Source organism: Protomyctophum parallelum, assembly GCF_964188405.1.
Source record: "Protomyctophum parallelum genome assembly, chromosome: 12".
Taxonomy (NCBI): domain Eukaryota; kingdom Metazoa; phylum Chordata; class Actinopteri; order Myctophiformes; family Myctophidae; genus Protomyctophum; species Protomyctophum parallelum.
In genome coordinates, this window is record NC_139712.1 from 50,741,130 (window position 1) to 50,764,345 (window position 23,216).

Consider the following 23,216-nt stretch of genomic DNA (forward strand, 5'->3'; position numbering starts at 1 on the left):
TGCAGAGCTTCCTGGTTTGGGCCCAGATGAAATGCGGGGGAACGAGATCAGAAAGCCCTCCTCGCTCTCTCTCTCTCAGCGCAGAGCTCATGTCCCTCCTCGCTCTCTCTCTCAGCGCAGAGCTCATGTCCCTCTGAGCTCGTCCAGCATCACCACCACCCCCTCTCTTTACTCCACCATCGTATACCGCGTCGCAGAGTGAACTCATTGTCCATTTGTCTCAGAGCGGTGCAACCTGCTAAACACATTTGTACAGCCGGGCTGAAGTGAATTTCCAAGCGGGCCCTGATGCGATCCCAGTGGCTGCCCAGAACGCCAGGCATGCGAGGAATCCGTATCCTGGATCAAGTCTCTGTCCCCTTTTCTGAAGACGAGGGGAGGCTGCTGTGAAGTGCAGGGGTTGTAGCACTTGTAGCCTATATACCGACATAATTGACTTCTTGTCCGAGCTATTTGAGGACATCGATACGAGTCGGTCCATTACATTAACACTGTGGACTTTCATTGTATAGGAATTAAGTTAGTTAGGGATTTAGGGAGATGGAGTTTGTTATAAAAATAAAGGTTTGTCAGGGGCCAGGCGATTTAGACAAAACAATATGCAACCATTCCCCCTCTGTCTGTCTGTCTGTCTGTCTGTCTGTCTGTCTGTCTGTCTGTCTGTCTGTCTGTCTGTCTGTCTGTCTGTCTGTCTGTCTGTCTGTCTGTCTGTCTGTCTGTCTGTCTGTCTGTCTGTCTGTCTGTCTGTCTGTCTGTCTGTCTGTCTGTCTGTCTGTCTGTCTGTCTGTCTGTCTGTCTGTCTGTCTGTCTGTCTGTCTGTCTGTCTGTCTGTCTGTCTGTCTGTCTGTCTGTCTGTCTGTCTCTCTCTGTCTCTCTCTGTCTCTGTCTGTCTCTGTCTGTCTCTCTCTGTCTCTCTCTGTCTCTCTCTGTCTCTGTCTGTCTCTCTCTGTCTCTCTCTCTCTCTCTCTCTCTCTCTCTCTCTCTCTCTCTCTCTCTCTCTCTGTGTCTCTCAACCTCCACTTTCCCCACTGGGTATGTGATGGAAAATCCAGCTGTCCTGTGGGATCAGTGCCTTGTCGATTTTTCAGTCTTTCAGTAGAAACACAACAGAGCAGTGTCTTGGCAAGGCCTTGATGCAGCTCTCTCTCTCTCTCTCTCTCTCGCCCTCCTTTTTGTTTCTTTCTTTTCCTTTTTTCTTTTCTTCATTCCTTTCCATGCTACACAGGTTGGCTGAACAGGAGGTCCTCGGCCAACAACATCTAACATCTCTTTGGCTCGGGGAGTGTGTGTGTGTGTGTGTGTGTGTGTGTGTGTGTGTGTGTGTGTGTGTGTGTGTGTGTGTGTGTGTGTGTGTGTGTGTGTGTGTGTGTGTGTGTGTGTGTGTGTGTGTGTGTGTGTGTGTGTGTGTGTGTGTCTGGTCCGTAAACACGTCAGGGTCTGACCTCAAACCCATCGATCAGCGTTCGCGAGAATGACGGCTTGTAGTGGAAGCCGTTCCAACCTGGCCACAGCTCTTTCTCTCCCCCCTCAACCACAGACTGTCCTCCCATAGACTGATCTCATTCATATAGACTGTCTCTGTCTCTCCACTGCGTCTCCTCCCATAGACTGATCTCATTCATATAGACTGTCTCTCTGTCTCCACTGCGTCTCCTCCCATAGACTGATCTCATTCATATAGACTGTCTCTGTCTCTCCACTGCGTGGCCTCCTATAGACTGATCTCATTCATATAGACTGTCTCTCCACTGCGTCGCCTCCTATAGACTGATCTCATTCATATAGACTGTCTCTCTGTCTCCACTGCGTCGCCTCCCATAGACTGATCTCATTCATATAGACTGTCTCTCTGTCTCCACTGCGTCGCCTCCCATAGACTGATCTCATTCATATAGACTGTCTCTCTGTCTCCACTGCGTCGCCTCCCATAGACTGATCTCATTCATATAGACTGTCTCTCTGTCTCCACTGCGTCTCCTCCCATAGACTGATCTCATTCATATAGACTGTCTCTCTGTCTCCACTGCGTCGCCTCCTATAGACTGATCTCATTCATATAGACTGTCTCTCTGTCTCCACTGCGTCGCCTCCTGTAGACCTATATATACACCGTGGACGCTCTCCTATACCGCCCAGCGTAGAGAGAGCCGGTGAGGGATGCCGTCCTAACGTTGCATGTGTGTGTCCGTCTGTCCACAGGTCCCACGGGGGTCGGGCTGAACGAGATGAAGAGGAAGCTGCTGACCTCTGACCCCCAGCACTTCAGCGTGACCGTGCCTCGTAAGTCCACCACTAACTACTCCCCTTTCCTCGGGCTTTGAAATGGGAACACACACCTGCCTGTTATACAGTATATACTGTAGCAGAAACCAGCTACTGTATGACCAAAATATTAACTCTTCAGGAAGGAAAAAACACAATACTGCCCCATTTAAAATTGGTATGTTGACTTTATACCATTCTGACCGGGCACCCATTTTGGTGTTGGCATCATGTTATGCTTTAGCTATTGAAAAATAGCAGATCTACAAGCTCATATCGCGCCACCGAGTGGCGCGATACGAGCTTGTAGGTCTGCTATTTTAGAAAAATCGAAGAACGACTGACATTTTTTTAATCTGATCTCAGGTCAGAATGGGTTAATCAGACCAGTGTGTGTCCAGTGGAAACCTCGTATGAATCTGATCTCAGGTCAGAATGGGTTATACATTGTCAGATACTTTAGTCAGAAGCACTTTTTAATTCTTTTCATTGGTTCATTATTAAGTAAAACCCACAAACGGATGTAAAGGGTGTTCAATAACACTGATTTATATACAACACAGTATAAGGAGTTGAAGAATCGAGGTAGCTGGTGTCTGCCCAACAGCGACGATATACTGTATACACACTGTAAATGTGTGTGTTGATCACATACTACAGCGTCACACAAAAGCATCAAAAGTACTATCTACAAGTACACGTATCTATAAGCTCTAAAATCTCTAAGCTCAAAACACAGCACAAAGCTACTTTTGCTTTTTTTCAATTTGAATCCTGAAATGTAACAATTTTGCAAGGTTTTCACCCGACAACATGTTATATGTGTCTGTCTCTCTGACCCTTTGACTGTACTTACAGTGTGTGTGTGTGTGTGTGTGTGTGTGTGTGTGTGTGTGTGTGTGTGTGTGTGTGTGTGTGTGTGTGTGTGTGTGTGTGTGTGTGTGTGTGTGTGCGTGTGCGTGCATGCACCATGCTTTACGAGCAAGTGTGTTTTAGCCATTGTGTCCACCCTCTCCAGGACCGGAGTGGGTGGAATCCATTGAGTGGTGGGGGGAGATGGGGGGCTTGCTGTGGTCAGTCTAGCTTGCGTCTGGGACCCTGCATATGTTTGCAATTCATTGGCCACTGACTCTTAAAGGGAATAAAGTGACCATTTGGCTTCCTCCACCTGCATTAGGAGCCCAGCCTGGCTGTAGGTTAATCTGTTGTCAGGTGCTTATCCCACGACCACATGCCTGTACTTCAGAACGACAGAGATCCTCCTACACACACAATGTGCATCAATAAATGGTCTGCCTCTCTGTCATCGGGATAAGTTACTCTCTGCTGTGGCTCTGGGCCTGATCGGCTTGTTGTGAGGAATCCTCGTGCAAACAGTGTGAACCGTTTCACGAGACCCGTCGACTCTGCAGCGCAGCGTCTGCTATACTGTACGTACAGCATGGGATGGCCAGATGGAACGGCGACTGCCAAAAGCCCTCTGGCAACAAACACAGAGGGTATGTCTAGCAGTGACTAATGCCCGCCGACCGGCCCAGGGGCTCTCCAGGTCTGCAGAGCCCGCCGACCGGCCCAGGGGCTCTCCAGGTCTGCAGAGCCCGCCGACCGGCCCAGGGGCTCTCCAGGTCTGCAGAGCCCGCCGACCGGCCCAGGGGCTCTCCAGGTCTGCAGAGCCCGCCGACCGGCCCAGGGGCTCTCCAGGTCTGCAGAGCCCGCCGACCGGCCCAGGGGCTCTCCAGGTCTGCAGAGCCCGCCGACCGGCCCAGGGGCTCTCCAGGTCTGCAGAGCGAGTGGCTCTCCGGCCCAGGGGCTCTGAGGTCTGCAGAGCGAGTGGCTCTCCTCTTTTGTAAGTGTCAGCTTTTCACAGCCGCCGTGGCCCGTGACAATGGGCGACAAGGCCCGGTGACGGAGGAAACTTCGTTTTTCGACCTCCTGGAGACGTGCCATAATTGGCTCATGATGTGGCTCCAAACCACTCTCTCTCTCTCTTACTCCCTCTCTCCTTGCTTCTCCCCTTTTCCCCGCTCTCTCTCTCCTTTCCTACTCCCCCCCCCCCCCCCCGTCTCCTCCCTTTACTCTAAGGACCAAATGACAGCTTGCCACGGTTCTGAGTGCCGTCCAACATCGCCACTTTTAACTAGGCCTGTCCCCAGCGTTTCCAACCGTTTTTGAGTTCTTGAGCAATTCCGAGACGTCCCGAAAAGCCAACATGTTAGGGCCGTATATATGAATCTGCGTGATTTATGCCCATTTAAGCAGGGCACCAGAGTATAATTGCACATTTACCGTTCCAGGGCTCTGGACGAGGCTACGACAAGGAACAAGGGAAGGAAAATAAAGCGAGCTGCGGATATTAATTGCCATGTTTGTTACACGCCGCGCGGCGTAATGGATGTGTCCTCGCCGACGTCTGACACTTGAAAATGTCCCCGGTATTAAAATGCCATTGGCCGGGGCCTTTTTCTTCCCTTTCTTTTTTTTTCGGGGTTTCCACAAGGCCCGTTAATTGTTCACAAATGTGACCCATGATGCTGTGTTTAATATGGCCCAGACACACAGACAGATTGTGACCCATATAGAAGACGTATGGCACAAGTCCTGGCCCTCCTTGAGAGGAAAGAGACTCGGAAAGTATCTCTCCTCTCCCATTTCTTTTTCTTTTTTTTACTCTTTGATTACTGCCAACAGACAGATGGATATGTTTAACACTTGCTGTTGTTTCGGATTAAGGCCAAAAGCGTTACCCCCCCCCCCTTTTTGTTAATTTGAAAAACGGAGCTCCGTAGACCACCAGCTTGTGGCCCCGGTTAAGCTTATATATATATATATTTATTTATTTTTCTTCTTCTTCCCCCTTGTCGCTGCAAAATGTAAACCAGCCGTCTAAGTAACGCAAGCAGCGTTGCAAGAAGCCATTAGAGTGTGGGGTTAAACATTTTGATTCCCGTCCAGGCTTACTGAAATTTTCCATGATTTGGAAATGAATGGATGCGGATTCTTTTGTTGCACTGTAATTTTGTGAGCTACAAAACAGATGCCAAAATAATGCATGGTGTGCGCCGTCGGTCTGCGCTGGGTAATGGGCATTACACATTTCTGATTGTGGGGCATAAGTATATGTTTTCTGAAGACATGGCTGCTTCTCTGGTGGGGGTGCCTTTGCCAGAGCCGTTGATAAGATCAAATCAACCCTCTTCAGCAGGAAGGCTCACTCCATGACACAACATATGTTGTACATACCAGTCAGCCTCACGTGAAAAAGGAAAGTCAAAGACTCTGTATGGAAAAAAGGACATTTGTCATGGGGCCGTCAAAAAGGAATTAAAAAAAAAATCCCCCCAAAAAAACAAGAACTTGGCAGTTGTGGTTGTAGGAGCAGTGATAAAAGTTTTAATGGTTTGTTTTGGAGCACGCTGGAACGTGCGGACAATTTGTCATGCGAGGCGCACTCCGCTCACCTCCGACCTCTGTGGCACTCTGGAAACGAGCCGTGGCGCAAGTCGACCCCGCGACCTCTGTCAAATTCTCCGGAGCGGTCCTCTCTCGCGTTCCACGTCCACGTGTCGCGCAAACTCCCACCGCCACAACCGCCGGCCTCCCCTACCCCGCTTTCCCCCGTTTAATGGCACGGGTTTATAGCCAAGTAAATGTTGGGACTTGATGTTAATGAGAGCTCCCAAACTCAATTACCTTGCAGCGAACATTGGTGGCTAACGCTACGAGCTTCTGTTTCTACAGGGCACCACGGCTACGTTACAGAAGCCAAATTTAATAAGCTACAGTAAACCACAACTGCATGTCAGTTAAGTGTCTGAGTTTAGTGGCGGAGCGCTACAGGTTGTGTATTTTACAGCGCTGTTACACAATCATATATACAAGGGTTGGCATGGCGCAGCGTGCTACGATGCAGACTTACTGCAATGTTAATAATAAGGGCCTCCGTTCAAATGCTCTGCCCCAGCGTTGAGTCAGACAGTCTGGGTTTGAGGTAATCATTCTCTCCCTTCCCCCCCTGCACACTCTCTCTCTCTCTCTCTCTCAGACACCAGTCGAGCCAAGAAGAGCCAGGAGACGGACGGCGTGGAGTACTACTTCATGTCCAAACATCTCTTCGAGACGGATATCCATAACAACAAGTAGGCACAGCTCCACACACAGTACCAGTAAACGGATTGTAATTTTCTGAAAAGGACACATTCAAGGCCTGCATCTATGTTAGGCACAGTGCTAGCGTTTAAAACACAAGGCCTGCATCTATGTTAGGCACAGTGCTAGCGTTTAAAACACAAGGCCTGCATCTATGTTAGGCACAGTGCTAGCGTTTAAAACACAAGGCCTGCATCTATGTTAGGCACAGTGCTAGCGTTTAAAACATAAGTGGTCTCTGATCTCTGTGAACTCCCACTTAAACACTATACACACCGTAAAGTAGTTGCCCGTATCCGCAGTAGTATGCCCCCTCCGGTTGTCGCTCTAACACTAAATGTCGCTGAACGTTAGCCCCATAATATAGGGATGCTAGGTTATAAGCACGTGCGGGAATCAAATGCAACCTGTTCTCTGCAATGTCCTTCGGCCACTAGCGGCGGTGTGCCAGTCCTATAGCCGCAGACATTACATAGTACTATGCTGCCACTGTAAAACAGGCCTCTCCTCTCCATCTGTGTGCCGCAGACATCCATCTGCGTAACCAAGTGTGAGTTAGTGTTGACAGGGCCGGGGCCTGCCTTGGTAAGAGATCTCCCGACACCGGCCTCAAGGTCTCTCCCCGCCTGTCTCGGCTTCCACACAACCCTCAGCCGTCCGCTCTCAGTCTGGCCTCCTGTAGACGGCCACCAAGCCGCCTCCGACAGCCACACCGCAGCTCGCCTCGACATCCGCGGTCCGCCAGGATGAAACGCAAATCGCAATAGACATTCACGTGATGGATGCCCTCTCGGCGATTCTCACACAAGCGGTAGAAGGGGATGGGGGATGCATGGGGCGCACATGCAATGCATTTACATTTACACAAACACGCACACAGCACAACAGGAAGCCTGTGGCATTGAGACAGTGTGTGGAGGGTCATAGCACATAGAAATGGGTAAGGGGGGGTTTGAGGGTAGATGTATATATTTAGACCCTGCTGTGGTGCGGGTCGAGACATGCAATGTTTTTCCGTTAGTCGGTATTGGTGAGCTGCATGGGCTGTGATGTGGGCCCGACGCGCAGGACACTACGCCGAAAATTACAAGGCAGTCCCGAGCAGCGAGTTGGCCGCCCTGTTTGCGCTATGCCTCGTTGAGTTGCGTGAACCAGAAACAATGCAGTCGGCTTTGCAAAAAGCCCAGCTTGAGAAAACAACCAAAAAGAACAACAAAATGTAATGTGGTCCAAGCATAGAAGATGATAAAGAAGATAAAGATAATGACTTTCAGAAGAAGCTGGATCTACACTATTATTACTGCTTCATTTGTTTCATTATGTTTAATAATTTACAGAAGCCTTTAAAGAACAAATATTAACATAGATATACAAAATCTTTCACGCTCTGAATGGCTTTGGTAATACAATATACTGTATGCCATAATCTGCAGGATGTAGTCTAATGTATTACTCATCAGGAGCATTTAGGCGTTTTAAACAAAATGCTAATCTAAGAAGATAACTGGACTACATTGTCTTGATTTACTCATTGTTCTTGGCACAATGAGTAGATCATGGGTGATCTACTCTCTACTAGAAATCATTTTTTTTGTTTGTTTTGGTTTGGAATTAATTCAAAAATTAGAAGCCAAAACGCAAAATGAGTTGTGAGCCACCATCTTGGCCAATCTGTGCAATTTCATTGAAATGGTGATATTTCCAATTCCTATCTGCCAAGTGTCGGATCTGGAGCTTATTGTGGTTTTCTGACATCCAGATACTTTTGGCGCAGAAGAATAATCCTAACAGAAACAATTGGTTTTCAGGAGCTTTGCTCTGCATGGAACAGGGCCACAACAAACGTGTGCGTGCGTGTGTGTGTGTGTGTGTGTGTGTGTGTGTGTGTGTGTGTGTGTGTGTGTGTGTGTGTGTGTGTGTGTGTGTGTGTGTGTGCGCGCGGTGCATGTGTGTGGTGCATGCACGGCATGTCCAACTTTCCCAAGGGAAACCCTAGTCTGTCTGGGTTAAAGATGGCAGGCGTCCATACGTTTACGCTCGACACAGTCAAAGCTCTCCTGCAGAATGATGCCCTCCTCCTCCTCCGTCTCTCTGTGTACCATCATGTCCAGTGACGACAGGACAGCCCAGCCCAGCGAGCTGACTGCAGGGCATGAGATTTTAAATACAGGCTGTTAGCAGCAGCTGCTACTGTATGCTCTTAAATGAATTTCCCATAACCAAAATATGAAAGTTGTTAGAGACTTACCGTTAAAGCCTCTCTCTCTCTCTCTTTCGGAATGAGTTAAACTCAGGCAATTACTATAAAGAAAAAGAAAAAACGTCTTTGGCCTCGACATGGCATCAAGCGTAGCGAGGCATCATAGCGAGGCAGTAGTTTGTCCAGCTCTCGTCTTAAGCAGGCTGAGAGCAGAACACGGTCCTTCTTGATATGTTGAAACTTTTCCAACGTTGGTGCTCTGCGTGCTTGCCCTAACTTTGGCTTTACTTTTCTTCATTTCTTTCTTTGATTTGGGGTGAAATGAACACCGTTGGCTTTCGGCTGATTGGTGGGAAGGAGGAGGAGATTCTCAGGTTGGAAACTATGTTTGTTTGCTCGTGTGTCACTCAATAGGCTGGTGTTTGAGCCCCGGATTAGTGACGGTGACGTTCAAGGCTTTGACGTTCAAGTTTTCTTTCACTCTTTTTTTTCTGGGCACTTTGGAGCAAGCAGGTGTTACTGATTGAAAGGGTAACACAGGAGATTATATAGGACGCGGCTTTGCCAGAACGTCTGGTTTTCGCGTTGCGGCAAAGAATGATACCTTCAGATCTGTCAGCGGTGGGAAGACTAATCCCTCGTCGCCCACAGTGGATCCGTAGGGGCTTTGTGTCATTATTCTCTCAGCTGAATCTCAGAGAGTGTGCGCGGACACACACACAGACAGTAGTAGAACAGATCAGGAGGAGCTTCTAACAGAACTTTGCTGGCTCATTAATCTCACATCTTTAATGTCCATTTACTTGTTGCAATAGGACAACAAGATAATCATTCAGAACGTCGCTGCACTTTCCTCTATGTGGCTTTAAAATTGTCTCTCTTTCTCTCCATCTCTCTCTCGCCTTCTTTCCATAACACCTCTGGGCCTTTTTCCTCAGGTTCGTCGAGCACGGCGAGTACAAAGGGAACTACTACGGGACGAGCCTGGACGCCGTGCATTCTGTCCTCTCCAAGAACAAAGTGTGCCTTTTGGACGTCCAACCTCATGTGAGTGTCGAGCCCCCCCCCCCCCCCCCCCCCACACACACACACACACACACACACACCTCTGTCTCTACCTATCTCACAAGCAGATCTCTCTCTCGATTCTTTCTCTTCGAGGCCTCGGCGGCCGCTTACTGGGTTACCCAAAGCCGGGTTTTTGCGGCGGCATTTTTAGGGAGCAATTACAGCTAATTCCCTCTATTTGAAGATTTCCTCTTTGGTTTATGTGTCTGGGTGGTTGGTGGTGATCGGCCCTTACACAAGAGGCCGGCATGTCGCTGAGGCCCCTGCAGCAAAACCCTCTTCAGGGCCATGAGGGCTCAACGTACTGCCCCGTCTCTGCCCTGCAGGCTTTCCTCTGTTTGTTTTCCCTCAGTGGATAATCACACGCAGGCACAACTATACCATTATATAGCTTAACCCTGGCATGTCCGCAAACCGCCCTGACCTGAGTGCCACCGAGAGCCGGCCGCTGGGGCCTCAGCGGGTGGAACCGTGCACTTTGGAAGCACTTGCACACACGCAAGAGCCTGCTCACGTATACTGTATACTCGTGTATGTACTGTACAGTACACACGTACACGTTTCATGTTCATGTGAATCGGAAATCACTTGAGTCCGCTGTTCTGTTCTGTATGTCTCCGGCCGAGTGCCTGGCCAGCTCATTCTCCATGACGTATGGATCAGATCGGCGGGCCTGTCAGTACCATGCAGCGGTGCTGGCCCGCGTTGACTGCGAGACGTGGGCCGATGAAAGCCATCTTCCTCGCTCTACCTGTTGGAGACGGATGGTCATCCCATGCTTTCTTCCTCCTCTCTCCCACCCCCAGCCGGCCGGCTCTCCTGTCCTCCTGTCACCTCCTTGCTTTGCACAGTGAGGGTACCGGGTACCGGGGCTCAGAGGAGGCCCAAGGGCTCGCCGCCGCCAAAACATTCAGCCTTCTCTCTTCCTCTGCGGTTCAACTGCATTCCCGAGATGCAGTATATCGAATCCATATACATACAGTACAACACATTGAGGTTCCGCGCATGGATGCACGCAGACACTACATGCCATGTACACGCACACAGTACACATGCACACAGACACAAACACACACAGACAGTCACATGGGTTGTGCACACCAGGTTTTTAAGCGTGTGTGTGTGTGTGTGTGTACATACACACACACACACAGCGTGTTGGTTGTGAAGCCAGCAGTGGCATATCGTGCTGTCATCGCCGCCGATCAGCGAGCGAGCGAGTGAGGCCCTGCAGATGTTGTGTACGGGACTGCCGCTGTGTTTGCTGGGTTCCCTCCTACTCCTGCTGTGAAGTGATGTTACCACAACCCAAACTACACTACACAGCCAGAGCATTGCATTGTCTCTACACTACACAGCCAGAGCATTGCATTGTCTCTACACTACACAGCCAGAGCATTGCATTGTCTCTACACTACACAGCCAGAGCATTGCATTGTCTCTACACTACACAGCCAGAGCATTGCATTGTCTCTACACTACACAGCCAGAGCATTGCATTGTCTCTACACTACACAGCCAGAGCATTGCTTTGTCTCTACACTACACAGCCAGAGCATTGCATTGTCTCTACACTACACAGCCAGAGCATTGCTTTGTCTCTACACTACACAGCCAGAGCATTGCATTGTCTCTACACTACACAGCCAGAGCATTGCTTTGTCTCTACACTACACAGCCAGAGCATTGCATTGTCTCTACACTACACAGCCAGAGCATTGCTTTGTCTCTACACTACACAGCCAGAGCATTGCATTGTCTCTCCTGTCACTTACGGAGTAGTCTCGCGTAGCCAGACAACTATTCCACCATCTCCGAAATGCTACATAGAGTCTGGAACCACAGCCCCCGTGAGCTGAGTAAGGAAGCTGCCATTCCGTCCACGAAAATATATTATTGTCTCCACCAGGCCGAAGGCATGGGGGGAGAGTATGTTTTGCCCTCCGTCCGTCCGTGTGTCCGTGTGTCCGTCCGTGTGTCCGTCCGTCCGTGTGTCCGTCCGTCCGTGTGTCCGTGTGTGTGTCCGTGAGCAGCTAATCTCGGCCACCGTTAACCCGGTCGATGCCAAATTTTGCACACACACTCCCTGGATGCCAACGATGAACCTCTGCCCCAAACTTTCCAGAACGGCCTGTTATAGCGCCACCAGGAGGCCGCTTTGTGCAAAACAAGTTTTTGCACAGTACACCTACAGATTTTGTCCAAACATCACGCAAATTGGTACACAGTCTCTCTACAGCCATTCAACGAAACGGGTCTTTCAGATTTCTCAGACTCCATCCTGATTGGTTAAGATTGGCTTCCAAAGTTCACAGGAGTGCTCAGTTTCAAACAAAATGCTGCAAATCATGAACACATTGCGTGATTTCCGTGAAATTGTGCACCCACATTCCCACTAGGCCGAGGACGAAATGCCACATGAACAATTTCAACTAAGCCTCAAGGTGGCGCTATAACTGGCCGAAAAGTGTTTTTACCTCTAACTGCACGGATCTGTGGATAATTTACTTTTTTTGCCCTTTTATCCAACCACCAGATGAAGGCAAGCTGCAATGTCCTACATTCCTATCCTGGTGGAGACCTGTGCCCAGAAGGGCACTTTTTCTAGTTATTATATATTTCTATATTATATTTCTATTTATATTAGGATAAATTTGCGCAACTGTAAAGTGTGGAGGAGGCTCCACTTCCGCTTTATCGCTTACTCATGATAGCTCTTCCGTTGGCCCAGACTGTATGATGAAGCATTAATTTTGGAAATGGCGGAGGCAACAGTCTGGTAATGCGAGACTACTCGCTGAGCAACAGTCTCTCCACTTGTTGTGCATAATACAGTTTGATTCTAGTCTAATCCATTAGAATCTGTGTAGCGTTGGCTATTCAAAAATAGCAGATATACAAGCTCACAGCGTGACACTTTGTGCCACGCTGCTAGCTTGTACATCTGCTATTTTAGACTTCTCTTGAAATCTCATTTAGAAGGCACTTAGAATCAGCCTCAGGCCTTAACAGCTAAACAAGCACACCTCATGCCTCCACAAACACTGAAGAAAAGTGATCAATCTAAATGCCTTGTCTGTATTTTGTGTTTTTGACACTACTGCTAGAGTTTTATCTATTATGTGAGATCTTGTAGATATGCTGTTTATTTTCTCATTTCTTGTATTATAGAAACCACATGCCTACACAACCTGTACAAATTAAACCGTGATCTAAACGTCACATCAGTCCAAACATACTTCTTGTCCTTGTCCATGTGCACATATTCAATCTGATAATAGCAAAAGGAATAATCCTATCATATTCCTAAAAAGCCACGGGATCTTGAAATATGAAATATACATCAAAAGACATCAGCTCTCCTGTCTTGTGTCCATTTCAGACGGTAAAGCATCTCCGCACGGCAGAGTTCAAACCCTACGTGGTGTTCGTGAAGCCTCCGCCCATCGACCGACTGAGGGAGACGCGGAAGAGCGCTAAGGTCATCTCGAGCAAGGACGACAAGGGCTCTGCCAAGCCGTTCACAGTAAGTCCACCTCCAAGGGCTCCGCCAAGCCGTTCACAGTAAGTCCACCTCCAGAAGGGCTCCGCCAAGCCGTTCACAGTAAGTCCACCTCCAGAAGGGCTCCGCCAAGCCGTTCACAGTAAGTCCACCTCCAGAAGGGCTCCGCCAAGCCGTTCACAGTAAGTCCACCTCCAGAAGGGCTCCGCCAAGCCGTTCACAGTAAGTCCACCTCCAGACACAGAGTCACATTCACTGTAAGACTATACCCGTAAGACGGGGCGGCGGTGGCTCAGGGGTAGAGTGCCTGGATGGTAACCGTAAGGTTGCCAGTTCGAACCCGGGCTCCCCCAGAGTTACTGTCGAAGTGTCCTTGGGCAAGACACTGAACCCCTAATTGCTCCCGATGTGCTAGTTGGTGCCTTGCATGGTTTCCGCTGCCATCGGTGTATGAATGTGTGAATGTAATGCACAATCTCTGTAAAGCGCCTTGGATAAAGGCGCTATATAAATGCACCATTTACCATTTACCATTTAAGACAGTAAATCACAAATATAAAAATAAATCACAAACAATTGCTATAATTGTAGACATCTTGAGCCCATGAGAGTCAGCTAAGTATTCAAAAGATTATCATATTTTAGGGGGAAAAAACTACAGTAATTGCATTAGGGTTACATATACTTACCGGTAGCTACTGTAATGTTATGATAACCATACGAACGTTCAGTATGCCACCACATTAGCTACTGTAATGTTATGATAACCTTTGGGGGAAGGGGGGCCTGTTGTGTATACTGTAAGGGGGCCTGTTGTGTATACTGTAAGGGGGCCTGTTGTGTATACTGTAAGGGGGCCTGTTGTGTATACTGTATCTGCTTTGCTTTCTGAACACATCCTTCACTTCATGTCCTTCATGTCCTGACATGAAGGACATGGACGGTGAATCCAGCTGGAGGTTGATTATGAGAGAGGGCGATGGAGGCACATGTGGCTTTGCTCCTGTTTAACGGGTTAGCAGAGCAAGATATAACACAAGTTATCGCGGCACTCTGTGTGTGTGTGTGTGTGTGTGTGTGTGTGTGTGTGTGTGTGTGTGTGTGTGTGTGTGTGTGTGTGTGTGTGTGTGTGTGTGTGTGTGTGTGTGTGTGTGTGTGTGTGTGTGTGTGTGTGTGTGTGTGCGAGCGAGCGAGCGATGAGGTCATCACCCGCACACCTTTCTGCTGTCCCCCGCGGGGGCCCAGATGAGACCAATTAGCCGGTTTGGCGTTCCCGCTGCGTTCCCGGTGCCCTCCGTCTGTGGAAGGATTGGATGATGGTTTTCCCAGCGCCAGACGGGCCCACCACTCATTGGGGGCCGCTCGCCTGCCAGACGGGCCCACCACTCATTGGGGGCCGCTCGCCTGCCTCTCACTCCCCCTTCCCTTTCCCAGGGAACGGGTTCGGGGCCAAGTCTCAGGTCACCGACACGCCGAGGGATGGATGACACGACGAAGAGGCTGCCGTGAGGCGAGAAGAAGATTAGAGAGAGAGAGAGAGAACTGGCTGTGAAAGTGATGGAAACTCACAGCGAGCCAGTGTTGAAGGGAGAAGATGGGGGGGGGGGGGGGGGTACAGGCAGAGCGGGTGACGGGGTGTGAAGGGGGTGCAGGTGCAGCACCGCGGGGGGGGGGGGCGTCACGGCTCTCGTAGCACCTCGCGCTACCTCTGCAAAGCTCTCTCTGGGTTTAATCTGAATCGCATCACCCCCCCACACCCTGAATGTACGTCTGCTCTGCTCACTCACAGGAGGTGTTACCATCCACACACCACACACACACACACACACACACACACACACACACGCTGTGCGGAGCAGAGCACGAGAAAGTCGGCGGGGTCATTGACGAAAGGTCAGCTCTAACTCGGAACATCCCTCGGTCGTCCTCCGTTGCTCGCCTCGCCGTACGTCGCGTCACAGTGTTTTAAAGTACTCCCTGTCAGACAGCCTACTGTGAGACTGTTGCATATAGCGTAGCGCAAGTCGGCTCTCATTTTCATAAGGGGAGTCTGTGAGCCCCTGGGCCCAGCTGTGAGCCCCTGGGCCCAGCTGTGAGCCCCTGGGCCCAGCTGTGAGCCCCTGGGCCCAGCTGTGAGCCCCTGGGCCCAGCTGTGAGCCCCTGGGCCCAGTCTGTGAGCCCCTGGGCCCAGCTGTGAGCCCCTGGGCCCAGCTGTGAGCCCCTGGGCCATAAGGGGAGTCTGTGAGCCCCTGGGCCCTGTGAGCCCCTGGGCCCAGCTGTGAGCCCCTGGGCCCTGTGAGCCCCTGGGCCCAGCTGTGAGCCCCTGGGCCCAGTCTGTGAGCCCCTGGGCCCTGTGAGCCCCTGGGCCCAGTCTGTGAGCCCCTGGGCCCTGTGAGCCCCTGGGCCCAGCTGCTTCTCCGTTCGGGAGGTCAGAAGTGGGTCTGATGTTGGATGATGTCGGCTGCTCCAGTTTTCAGTACGAGTCCACCTCATGAGTTCATCGGGTCAAAGTATTAGTCTGGTTTATTTAGTTTAAATAAATACGTGAGTATTAGACTTGGCATGTCTTCGTTTGTAGCCTTTCTTTTTTTTTTAAGTCAACAAGTCATCAAAATCCTTCCAGCTAATACAGATGTAACATACCGTTTGATGTCAGCTTTCTTGTGCACACAGTACACCTGTAACAACAGACAGTGGCACGAATGCCCTGATATTGGCAGTGGTGGAAAGTATAACATTTGAAAACTTGAAATGGGACGTTGAATTTGAATTCTGGACATTTACTTGTATTCCTAGATTGCAGTATTGATACTTTTACCGGTACCGTTGTTGAGTACTTGTTCCACCACGGGATATTGGCCACGTATTAGATTCCTTGCAGTCTCTCAGGTATTGCAACACAAGCATGCCTCTGTGCAGCCGTCTGACTGGAGAGGCGTATTTCCCAGCCAGGTAACCCACTCTACGCCATGTAAATGTTAGTGGATGCTGACAGGGCCTTAAGGCCCCCGCACCAGCTATTTGCCTGTAGCGGGGCTGAAAGAGAAGCCCTTGTTTTGGTGAGATGCCTCAGATGTATATTTCACCCCCAGAACGCCAGCTGTATTTCTCTCTCTCTCTCTCCGGAGAGAGAGAGGCAAGAGGGTCTGCTTTAATGATAATGTGGCCTATGAACAGTCCTGGTATTGTTTCAGCAGAGCGCTCCGACGTCTTGGCCTGTTGTTAGAGGAGCCATGAGTATTTCAGACTCTGGTAAAATGTAAAAAAGTGGAAGCACACTGTAGAAGTTTGACCAGAACCTGATGCAACACACTCCCCAAGTCGTTCTACGCAAAGCCACTGAAACCACCAAAGATTTTGACGTTTTGGAGACTGTGTCGACTGACAGTGAAATTAAATTACATTTAAACGGACTCCCAAGCCAAGCAGGCTAGCTAGGGTCATATATTTTATTTCTCTGGAAAATAATAAAAACCCGTGGACCTTTTGCCGAACCAGATCCGTTCAGTTTTTTGTTATACTTTATCATTTTAATACAGAGGGCAGGTGCATTTTATTGGGATCAATAAAAGCAGATTTTCCACCGTGGCGAAGGAGACCGCAGGGCTCCAAGCTGAGACCGCAGGGCTCCAAGCTGCCGGGCCAGAGGTTGACGAGATCATCCCCGAGGCTAACGCTCTCCCTGCGGCCTGTCCCGCTACGCTGCCATGAAAACACGTGTCGCTTCTGTCAGCTGTTCTCTCATTGGATCATCCTTTCAGCTTCACGTTAATAGACTTGTCGCACCCTCTCTTTCCGTGTATTCATCTCAACTCTAACATTTAATTGCGTTTGTATTCTGTGACTCTTTTTTTTTTTAAATTTTACTGTATCTTGACTTCCTCGCTTACTTATGCTTATTTTGAGCGCATTTTATTTTTCTTGTGAATTGAGGAGAGGACAGCCAGCATGTATTCAGCGGAGGAAATTATGAAAATTCCTTGAGGTCAGGTTGTCCTATGAGGGTTTCTGTCCGTGGTCTGCGTCAGTGTTTGTATGTGTGGGTATAGTGACCTTGGGTGGTTATAAAGGGCTCTGTTATGGGGCATGTTATGTTTATTTGTGTTTACAGTATATGAATTTATCTCCTGTCTTGTTTGCACCCACATTTCTCTCTTTCCGTGTATTCATCTCAACTAACATTTAATTGCATTTGTATTCTGTGACTCTTTTTTTTTTACTGTCTCTTGTCTTCCTCGCATATTTGAATGGTAACTAGAATGGGAAATTCTTTGCGAAACCAAGTGCTGGATATAGGAAACAGTTACCGAAAACCGAATATCCGAATATTATTTGACCAGTTTTGTACCATTGCTCGCTGTCATGGGCGTACCTTTGTTGTGTAGAGCTACTGTACATGATACTGGCAAATACATGATTATATATTTTGATCACGTCATCACAACAAAACAGTAGGTTATATACGAAAGGTAACCCCGCTTCTTTCAATGTGCATACAAAGCAAGGTAAGCAAAGTATGTTATTTATGTTTTTCTTCAAGTTTCGCCTAGAAGAATGTAAACCTAGCTTTCATTTTCTACCGAGCATTTAAAAGGATTTTGTGTAGTGTGACGGATGGGCCCAACGGGCCTCATGTCTGCATATTGTGCACGTTGCGATGTCGATGCTGGAACCATCACCGTTCCGTCCCTAACTTATTCTCTCTTCTCTCTGATTATCTTTCCACTTCCCCCGCCACCCCCAGCTCCCTGATCCCCGCTTGGCTTCATTCTGCCTGTGTCTGATTCGTGCTCTTTCACCCGGCATCGGCCTGTAGCTATCGCACACAGACGGCGACGCAGCCCTCACCGCTGCACATGGAAAACGGCAGACACACAACAGTACACAAGCGTCCATTAGGGTTCGCGCTTGCGCCACTACTGCCAGTACGGGTCCAAGGTGCTTCTCCGTTGCTTTTGGCTTGAGGAGGACAGAGTGGTCATCTGTCTGCTGGTCACGCTCCAGCAGTGCACACGGCCGAGGACAGATCACAGAGAGAATATAGGCCTACGGTGGAGCGACTTCCTCCCTAGACCAACAAACCCCTCCGTCCAACCCTCGGACCGTCTTTTCATCTCCCTTTCGTCTTCTCTCTCATCCTCGGAGACAGGGGCTGATAAAACCATCATGTTCCGCTCACAAAAGACAATGGAGCGTGAGATGGCGTGGGCAGGTTTGGGTTACTGCCGTGCGAGAGGTCCATCCAACACGTACTGTACTGCGGGAGCCAAGCCCGGAGGAGACAGTGTGCGTTTAGAAAGTGTCACTGCGAGCTGCGGGCTTTATATTTAGCCAGGGGGCTAATCCAATATGAGGCGCAAAACCACCAAAAAAACGTTCCGAAGTAACTCCTGGCTAGGCGCAACGTCTCTAAAAGGCGAGTCGTTTTTAAGAGTTTTCAATTTTAATGAGGCTGTGTTTAAGTGCACAGTGTGCACGCAGCATACACACACTGCATATAGCTGCATACTCGTGTGAGGTTTTTGCGAGCACTGTGTGTCCCGTGAACGTTTGAGTTTGGCGTATGATGAATGTGCATTTGTGTGTGTATTTATAATTGCGTGTTTGGGCAGGGTGAGCCAATATGAAACCATATCTATCCGGATATCTAAAGTTGAATGTTCCCAATAAAAAACGGCAGCTAAATCAGTACACATTAAGTCAGTCACTTTAGCTGTATGCCTTAGATGGCACAATCAACCAGGGCCCACAGAACCGACCTCAACCAGAACCACGCCCCAGTAGGACCACCCTAGGTGGTTACCTGGGCACAGCACAGAAGACATTTCTAGGAATACAGCAGCAGCAGCAGCAACACATTTAAGTGTGATTGGGCAATCTTTCTGTGCAAGCAGTGTTGTTTTTTAGTTTAGTCATAGTCTTTGGACTGAAACTTCATTTAGTTTTAGTCACATTTTAGTCACCTGGAAATGTCTTGTTGTTAGTCTAGTTTTAGTCGACTAAATGTCATAAGATTTTAGTCGACTAAATCTACAGGTGATTTAGTCGACTAAAATGTGTTTTGGTGGGCCTTGATGCTCTCGTAATGAGTGTTTTTACACTTGCTGAAAATAGCCGATCTACAAGCTCACAACGCGACGCGTTGTGAGCTTGTAGATCAGCTATTTTCAGCATGCAACCAAGAGTAAAATGACTTATACTGGATCTCTTGTCCACTAGTCCCTTCCTAACATTTTAGTCTCGTTTTTATCTGTCTGCGAAATTGTCAGTATATTTAGTCTTAGTTTTAGTCATCATAGCTTAGTTTTCATTTAGTTTACATTCGTTTTTGTCAGTGAAAATAGGTAGTCGACGAACATTTTTCGTCTTAGTTTCAGTCGACGAAAACAACACTGCTGTGCAGCCCCTTTCTTCAATACAGCAAAGAGAAACTCGACAGTTCAAGTGAAAACCTACATGTACAGAATGTGAACTGTCTCTGGTAGCGGCCAGATGTACAGTATTGTATGGGTGGGAGACCACGAGATGTTGCACGGCGAGTTCCCATGGCATGATCGAGCTTCCACGTCCAATACCGCGAGCTGTCATTGGCCCATCACACATATAAAAGCCAGACTGGCATGCATCAATTATGTATAGTTCTCATGTCGTGTCAATTATGGCGATGTTTTGGCCCATGCTTATTTTGAGCGCATTTTATTTTTCTTGTGAATTGGGAGAGGACAGCCGCATGTATTCAGCGGAGGAAATTATGAAAATTCCTTGAGGTCAGGTTGTCCTACGAGGGTTCTGTCCGTGGTCTGCGTCAGTGTTTGTATGTGTGGGTTATAGTGACCTTGGGTGGTTATAAAGGGCTCTGTTATGGGGCATGTTATGTTTATTTGTGTTTACAGTATATGAATTTATCTCCTGTCTTGTTTGCTCGTGAGCTATATTTGCTTGTTTGTGACGAATAAATGTTAACAGAGTCCTCTTTGGACTCCTTGGCCCTCTTCACACAATTAGCTCTTTTTCTGTTTCGTCTCCATGACTTGTCTTCCTCTCTGTTCTAGGTTTTGGAACAAAACAGATGTGAACAATGAGCCCTAACTTTGGCCACTTTTCCTTCCCGTTCCCCGTTGTTTTCCCTCCCGCCCAGGAGGAGGACTTCCAGGACATGCTCACCTCCGCCCAGCAGATGGAGAGCCAGTACGGACACCTGTTTGACAAGGTCATCGTCAACGACGACCTGGTGGCGGCCTTCAGCGAGCTGAGTCTGGCGCTGAAGAAGGTGGAGACGGAGACGCACTGGGTGCCCGTCGGCTGGATGCATTCCTGAGACGCGCATGAATGCAACAGGACTACAGGGGGGGGGGGGGGACTTTGATAAAAAGTAGGCAGGGCTTTTTTTTGTTGATCATGTGACGACGGGATGACGGGGATACAACTGGACGGCGCCAGCACTGCACGGTCACTGTACCGGACCGGACTGGACCGAACCTGACCCTCTGTCTGTCTTGATCTCTAGGTCCATTTAAGACCTGGATCAGGATGTGTTGAGTCTATACACCTGGATCTGTTGGAGCAACGCTTATAGGACCTCTGCGGAGGGCGTCGGCTGTGGGTGGTAGGGGGTGTGGCCTGAGCCTTTTGCCCTGGTTTTTGGGCTCATCTGTCCAGACCAGCCTCTGTGTGGAACCAGATCGGGGACTTGTCTGGTTCTCAAGACCCGGCAGCCAGCACCTCAGAGAGCCTGCCAATCAGTGGCGTGCCAGCACTGGAACTCCTTCCTGAGAGAGAGAGAGAGAGAGAGAGAGAGAGTGTGTGTGTGTGTGTGTGTGTGTGTGTGTGTGTGTCACGTTAGGTCAATAGAATACCAAAGGGATTGAGATTATTTTCCTTGGGGGTGGACAGTAGACATGCGTACAGTATGTCTGTACAGAACACGTCCTCACAGGAGAACTGAGGAGAAGACAGAAAAACAAAGGTTTGCCTTCCGCGGACTGTTGCTCCCCAACATCTAAGCAAACACCATCAGGTACACTCGGGGATAAAAGGGACAGAGGTGTCGTTTTATTTAAGAGAAATTAATATATTTTAATAGGTTTTTTTTTTTTTTTTTTTTTTTTTTTTTTTACAACTGTTCTTTTGCATACCGTTTTATACGCATATCTCGACCGTGGTCTGTAATAAGCGCTCTGTGAACCCATCTCTCATTTTTGGATGAGGGTCCAAAGTCGATCAAAACACCGGCCCACCCTTCGTGTGGCGGTGACCCTAACCCAGCATGGAGATCTGAGGTCCTTCATTTCCCTCATTTTGCTCAGGTCACTAAAGACAAGACGATAGGTAAATACACCTCAGCTAGAAAACACCACAATAAAAGGCAAAAACAACAGTAAGTAAATGTAATTATGTTATAAAATCACATTATCACAGCTAGAAAACACCACAATAAAAGACAAAAACAACAGTAAGTAAATGTAATTATGTTATAAAATCACATTATCACATCACATTTTAAAACGTTTCTTTTTGTTGTTGTTTTTTAAGCAATGTCCTCTCCACGCTCTTCAAACGTGCACACATGAGCAGCTGTTGGAAGAAAATGTTCACATGTCTCATGTCTCATTATAGGGCGTAGCCTTTATGGCCTAAACAAGGCCCCTATTAGCGCATATAGCCCACTTGAATATCCATAATTAATGCTAAGTAGCCACTTCTGACTCCATAAGTCCCGTGTTACGTAGTATAGGGGTTAAAGAGTCCATAGTTTTTTGGTTGTCTCCCCCATTTCCTATTCTAACTCACACTTTATTTCTTATTTTTTATCTTTATGGTGTTTCTGTTGTATAGAGAGAGCTTCATGTTGAAGAATGCCATCTTTTAGTCTTCGGTATCCCCTTATGAATCCTAGACAAGGACGGTTTCCACGCTGCTATATCTATGCTGTCATGTTCAGGGGATAATCCAGTGCTTTTTAACCCATTTTGGGGCGGGAACCCCTTTGGTGTTTTAAACATTGTTATAATTTAGCTATTGAAAAATAGCAGATCTACAAGCTCATACGAGCTTGTAGGTCTGCTATTTTTGAAAAAGTCGTGAAAATGTGGCGCAAACCCTGACGGAAAACTGTCAGGATTTAGAAGACATTTTAGAAATTTCGACGTCAGGCCTAAATGGGTTAACACATGCGTGTCATTTACTTGATTCTTAATACTTTTAAGGCCCCTCTTATCATAAACCTGTATTTATATGTTGTACGTTAGCTATGCGTCTTCAGCTCAGGTCTAAACTCTGGGAGCTTAGCTCTGCATATTTTTCTAGCCACCTCCCCACGTACAGTACAATTCATTTTCCATCCAGTCTTTTTGTCGCATTATCAAAGGGATAATACCATTGCTTTTGCGCCCGTTTTATAGACCGTAAAAAGCACTATATTGAAGCCTATATACTGCAGTCACTCACTGGCTATATAGTGTATTTTTTATTACTACTATGCCACTAAAGTATCATGTATTAATAATGTACTGTAGCTCAGCTTTAGATTAACTTTAATCTCAATTTTATTTGTTAATATCATTTTATTTTTTGCTCTTGGTAAATTGTATTATACTGCTCAAAATCAGAGGTTTACAAATGTGTACATTAAATATTGTATATGAGGCAAGTTGTACGAGTTCCATATTTTGACAGTTGCTACATTTTATATTAAAAACATATTTGACTAAATCTGTTTTCATCATTCTAGTATTTAGGCACTGTTTGCACCTGGTGATCCACACACGACTTTGGATCATAACGTCAACACAGACTGTTGTCCTAGTGAAATAATACCCGTCAAACTATGGAACTGTCGACGTGATATCAGACTATGCAGTAACTTAAATGGACCCTGGCCTAGACCGAGTGCCCTTGGGTACCATTCACAAGCATTTTAACTCCACTTTGAGAGAGAAACGGCAGCTTTCTTCTCCGCCAGAGGCGGAGGCCCACTGCTGCACGCACAGTTGTATAAATACAACTGACACCTTTTGTCTGGTATATGACGGCACTAAA

The 23,216-nt window shown here is 48.0% G+C and overlaps 1 protein-coding gene across 1 annotated transcript in view; it reads left to right on the forward strand.

Annotated features, from left to right (window-relative positions):
• mpp7a (MAGUK p55 scaffold protein 7a) overlaps positions 1-20,519 on the forward strand; it is a 146,309-nt gene extending 125,790 nt beyond the window's left edge. The window contains exons 9-13 of the mRNA XM_083777822.1: positions 2,200-2,280; positions 6,305-6,398; positions 9,547-9,655; positions 13,059-13,202; positions 20,317-20,519. Of these exons, the coding sequence (XP_083633948.1) occupies positions 2,200-2,280; positions 6,305-6,398; positions 9,547-9,655; positions 13,059-13,202; positions 20,317-20,496 (608 nt within the window). The 3' untranslated portion in view covers positions 20,497-20,519. The remainder of the gene's footprint in view (positions 1-2,199; positions 2,281-6,304; positions 6,399-9,546; positions 9,656-13,058; positions 13,203-20,316) is intronic.
• The last annotated feature ends 2,697 nt before the right edge of the window (positions 20,520-23,216 follow it).